The 5,000-nt window shown below is 36.4% G+C and overlaps 1 protein-coding gene and 1 long non-coding RNA gene across 2 annotated transcripts in view; both read left to right on the forward strand.

Annotated features, from left to right (window-relative positions):
- The first annotated feature begins 2,221 nt into the window (after nucleotides 1-2,221).
- On the forward strand, nucleotides 2,222-4,316 carry LOC129412264 (F-box only protein 36-like). The gene is made up of 3 exons (XM_055165528.1): nucleotides 2,222-2,439; nucleotides 3,054-3,226; nucleotides 4,242-4,316. Exons 1-3 carry the CDS (start codon nucleotides 2,394-2,396, stop codon nucleotides 4,314-4,316), a joined length of 294 nt encoding a protein of 97 aa, XP_055021503.1. The 5' UTR covers nucleotides 2,222-2,393.
- Nucleotides 4,317-4,339: 23 nt separating this feature from the next.
- LOC129412390 (uncharacterized) overlaps nucleotides 4,340-5,000 on the forward strand; it is a 2,232-nt gene continuing 1,571 nt past the window's right edge. Inside the window, exon 1 of the long non-coding RNA XR_008633689.1 lies at nucleotides 4,340-5,000. This exon is cut by the window's right edge and continues 540 nt beyond it. This is a non-coding gene — a long non-coding RNA (uncharacterized LOC129412390).

A 5,000-nucleotide genomic window follows, 5' to 3' on the forward strand; every position in this document is an offset into this window, starting at 1 on the left:
TTTTCTTTGTCTCATTGGTCTCTGGAGAAACACTGCAGATGAATGAAAATCTTGTTACGGGAAACCTGAAGATTCCTGATAGACCCATGTTACTGAAGAACAGGTTACAAAAGTCTAAAAAAAAAACAAAAAACAACAACTCCTGATTACATAAAAATAAACACACACTCTTCAGACATAAATAAGGACATTTTAGCCTCTTTCTAAAAACGCTGACGCTCCAAACTTCAGAACCAGAACCACGGAGACAGACCCGCTTCACCTTCAGCTCCACGCTTCCCTCCGCGCGCACTGATGACGTTTAATGTTTACAACGAATGGGCCCTGAAATATGACGTCATGTAGTTCTGTCTCTCAAGAGGGTCTGGCTGCAGAAATATGACGTCATTATGTAGTTCTGTCTCTCAAGAGGGTCTGGCTGCAGAAATATGACGTCATTATGTAGTTCTGTCTCTCAAGAGGGTCTGGCTGCAGAAATATGACGTCATTATGTAGTTCTGTCTCTCAAGAGGGTCTGGCTGCAGAAATATGACGTCATTATGTAGTTCTGTCTCTCAAGAGGGTCTGGCTGCAGACACATGAATGTTTTTCAGTCTGTACATTTGATTTATGGTGAAATGTGCCGTTTATTTGGTGTCTCTTTTGATAGTAACTAAGTACATGTACTATAAGAATTGTACTGTAATAAAATAATAAATGTAATAAACTGTGGTGTTCCACATGATCATATCTGGCAAAGATAATTTGTTCATTTTTGATTGTCACTTGCTTCAGCAAAGAGGGAAAACAATGAGATTTACTGACATACAGCTGTTAATGCAGTGTGTGTGTGTGTGTGTGTGTGTGTGTGTGTGTGTGTGTGTGTGTGTGTGCGTGTGTGTGTGTGTGTGTGTGTGTAATGGGTTTAATGTTTGACTCTTCATATTATGATAAAGTATTTCCAGAAGTTCCTTGGATTGTTTAATAAACCATCTTTTCTCAGGAGAGATTCTTTCTTTCTTTACAAACTGACTGTATAAATCTAATCCCTGTTCCTTAATAATGATATTTAGTAAAGCAAATCTCATCACAGTTTTTTTTTTTTACTTTAAGATAATTTTGCCTATTTAAGATGTATCCCTTAAATATAGCCGTTTTGTTTTGCAAAAGTTAAACATACATTTTCGGTTTTTTTTAGAAGATTTGGATGCGAAATATTAAAATAATTTGGTCACAAAATCCGACAGTTTGATCATCTGTGCGTCTTTTTACTGATCCGTGTGTGGAATCTGCGCGGAGCGTGTTAGCATTAGCATTAGCGCTAGCGCTAGCAGCGTCCCTCGGTTGCTAAGCGACGGGAGAGCGGCTCCGTCCTGTCCCATTTCCACACCGGCCTGGATTATTATTATTATTATTATTATTATTATTATTATTATTATTATTATTATTATTATTATTATTATTTTAATAGATCCATGCCTGGAGTCCGCGGAGGACACTTCAAACCCTTTGAATTGGGACACAGCCATTGACTTGAACGGGCGGCCATTTTGGAACCTGGGGTTTGTAACGGCCAAACCCAAACATGGCGCTTCAGGGTGAACCTCTTTTAAAATTATGGTGGACGGTCCGGCTCCAGAGAGGCGTTTATATGGATTGGTCGTGACACAAACCGAGGTAAGTGTGGTTAACAATGAGCTCACTTTGCGGACACGGACTTTCTATTATTTTATTGGAGCTAATTTTTATAAAGTGTTTTAATCAATATGTGGCCGCGTTAGCTTCCGTTACTGACAACAGCTGTAACGTGAGCGCAGACAAACTACAAATCTAACTAACTACAGATCAACAGCTTTTTCTGTTTCACTTAGTCAGGATTCTACATCAAATTATACAGATAATAATAATATCAATTGTTTATTGCTCCAGTTAAGTTTGTTACTATAGAAAAAAGAAACACTAAAGCAGTTGACTTAAATGAAGCCGACAACAATATGTGTATGTGTATTTAATTCAATATAGGCCTGTAAGATTAATCACAATCAAATTGAAATCTCAAAGGCAGCATATGTTTTCCTTAGGCTAAGATAATTTCCTCTACAAACAGCAAAATCTCCTGTTAACCCTGCACTTCAGAACTACTACTGTACTAAATGAAATTCTGACATTAGTTTGTCTTTTCATATCATTATCATTATTTTTGTCAAATCTTCAACACATGTTTAAAATGTGGTCTTTGAACAGAATCTATTTATTAAAAGAAACAGCTTGTCAGAATAATGACAATTACATATATTTTCCCCACATCGTTTAAGCCTAACTCAGAATGAAGAACACTTTGTGCTGGACTCTTGCAGGTGTTCTTCAACTGGTGGAACATAACACTGAGACCTGAAGACAGAAATCCTGGACAAATGAGGAGATCCCACCAGGACCTGTTAGGAGACGCCGGACTCCAGAGTGAGAGAAACATGAGCTATTTGACAATAGCTTTTACTATTAATGACAATACATGTTTTATCACCATCATCTTCATCCTAAATTACCAGTGACCTCGTTAAATCATCAGCACTGTTCACCTCACATGAACTCACCGTATTATACTGTTTCACCAGCTGAGAAAAAGATATTTAAAAGCATAAAATACACATTTTTACATACATTTAGAGCAGCAAAAATTGTATGTCATTCTATTACATCAAAATAATATTACTCTATTTGAAGTACAATTGGTCCAGAATAAAAAAAGTATTTGGGGAAACCACCAGTCAAGTTAGTAACTGTGTGGAAGTAATGTCTGATTTATCATTTTAATTTACTAAACATTAAATAATTCACAAAATCCGGTGTTTTTACAGGATAGATCACAAAAAGTATATATAAAAAACAATATTATATCTTAAAGGGCCTCGCAAGACACACAAATGTTTAAATCATTTGTTGTCATCATGAAGCTATTGTTATTTGCAGACTAATTTTGGAGGAGTGAACAAAAGTTTCAGTCTAACAAGAGTACTGTTCACTATAAAATATATTAATTACACTCAACTAAGCCCAGTTGTTCTCTTCTTCAGGTGAAATCGCTCGTGTGTTTGGACAGGATGTGCTAAATAAAACCATCTCCCTGTGCCAAGGAAATTTTAATGACCTGGAGCGCCTGCCTGACGCTCTGCTCCAGCACATCCAGAGCTTTCTGGAGCCGAAGGACGTGGGGCAGCTCCTACGCGTTTCTCGACGCTTCTGGGAGGTGAGATGAACCATAAAATATACAAAAACGTAGCACTGTAATAATATTAACATTAAACACCCTCTGCCTGCTCCAGTCACACTTATGTAGTGCAGTAATGAGCCTCAAGTGATTTGGGTTGCCAGTTTCAACGCTGAAATCCAGTTGGTTTAAAAGGACTCTCTCTGGTCTGAATCCTCACTCCCTAAATCCCAGCACCTGTAGTCAGTCATGAGTCAGTGCTAGTGCGACCTCTGCAGCTCAGAGAGTGAATTCTGAAGGTGCTGAGGTTTCACATGATGCTTGGTCTGTCCATATACTGAGAATGAGATAAACATGTCATCTCTGTGTAGTCTGGCAACACAGAATCAGTTGTGATTGTTGTACCTTTTTGAAAACAGTGCAGGTTACACACCTCATTACCTCTGCTTTAATCATTGTTTAGTTGAATTATTAGTTAGTAATTAATTAGTTTAATTATTGTAGCTATGGTTCACTCACATTTCAGATTGTTTAACCCTAATTTATTCATTTATTTATTTGTTTGAGCCAGGTACAACAAAAATTCAAAAAACAATAACAAAAACAGGGATATGTACATGAAAACATATACATACACATTTTATATATATATATATATATATATATATATTATAGAGAGAGATATTTTTAACACCTTTGGAGTGCTTACCTGTTATATACATTGTATAAATACACACATATACTTAAACATATACACACATACATACATATAGGCATCAAAGATATCCTGTACATATATTCAGTATAAATATATATGTACACATATGCATAACATACATATCCATACCTAATAATTGTAATGAAGAAGGCACAAAAATGTGTCATTTATGATCGTACCAAATAAACAATAACCCTAATTTATTCCTGATATAGTCCATGTTTTTCTATAGACAACAGTACCATTTGGAATGTATGCCCCCATTATGCAATGTTTACTTTGTGAAATAGAGGCTTAACTGATGAATGTTTTGTGTTTTGTTTTTGTCTTTCCCAGCTGTCCCAGTCGGAGGGGTACTGGGAGAAGGCGGTGAGGCAGCGGTATATAGCACTGTGCCAGACGAGGTGGTGACTCTGGCTAGCAGCATCGGCTGGAAACTCATTTTCATCTCTGGAGCAGATGTCCATTAATTCTCTTAGTCCAGTTCTGTTGTTAAAGTTTGTCTTGTTAGAATTAGGGGTGTGCAAAAATATCGGAATATCGATATATCGTATCATTTAATGTGATGATACAGTATCGATATCATGGGCTACTGTATCGATATTTGACCAAGAGTATTTTTAGGTGTGTTTCTCTAAATTGATTTTGTTACAGTGCTACAGTTTTGTTGCTTGTGGAGTGAAAGGAAGCTCATTTATGCGACACATTTGACATTTTTACAGTTTTGAGGATTAAAATGTAAAAATCATATGAACTTTGCACAAGAAGTGATTTAACAAAGCCTTTTAGTATCACAGCCACGATTTAGCCTTTATTTTTTATTGAACCGTATCGAATCAATTTGAAATATATCATATCGAATCGAAAGTGCACTGTATCGAGATATGTATCGTATCGTGGCCTGTGTATCGAGGTATGTATCGTATCGGCAACTCCTTAATGATACCCAGCCCTAGTTAGAATGTAATAAATGATTTTTTGGCCATTTTACAAGTATTGCATATGACTATAAATGAGTCTCTCTATGTATTTTAGTTTTTGTTATTTAAAGCAGTGAGTACTGGTCATTATTAGGATTGGATCTGGTGTTTTTCG

The sequence above is a fragment of the Boleophthalmus pectinirostris genome, unplaced genomic scaffold (genome assembly GCF_026225935.1).
Source record: "Boleophthalmus pectinirostris isolate CB_2022bp ecotype Guang Dong unplaced genomic scaffold, ASM2622593v1 HiC_scaffold_8, whole genome shotgun sequence".
In the NCBI taxonomy this organism is placed as follows: domain Eukaryota; kingdom Metazoa; phylum Chordata; class Actinopteri; order Gobiiformes; family Gobiidae; genus Boleophthalmus; species Boleophthalmus pectinirostris.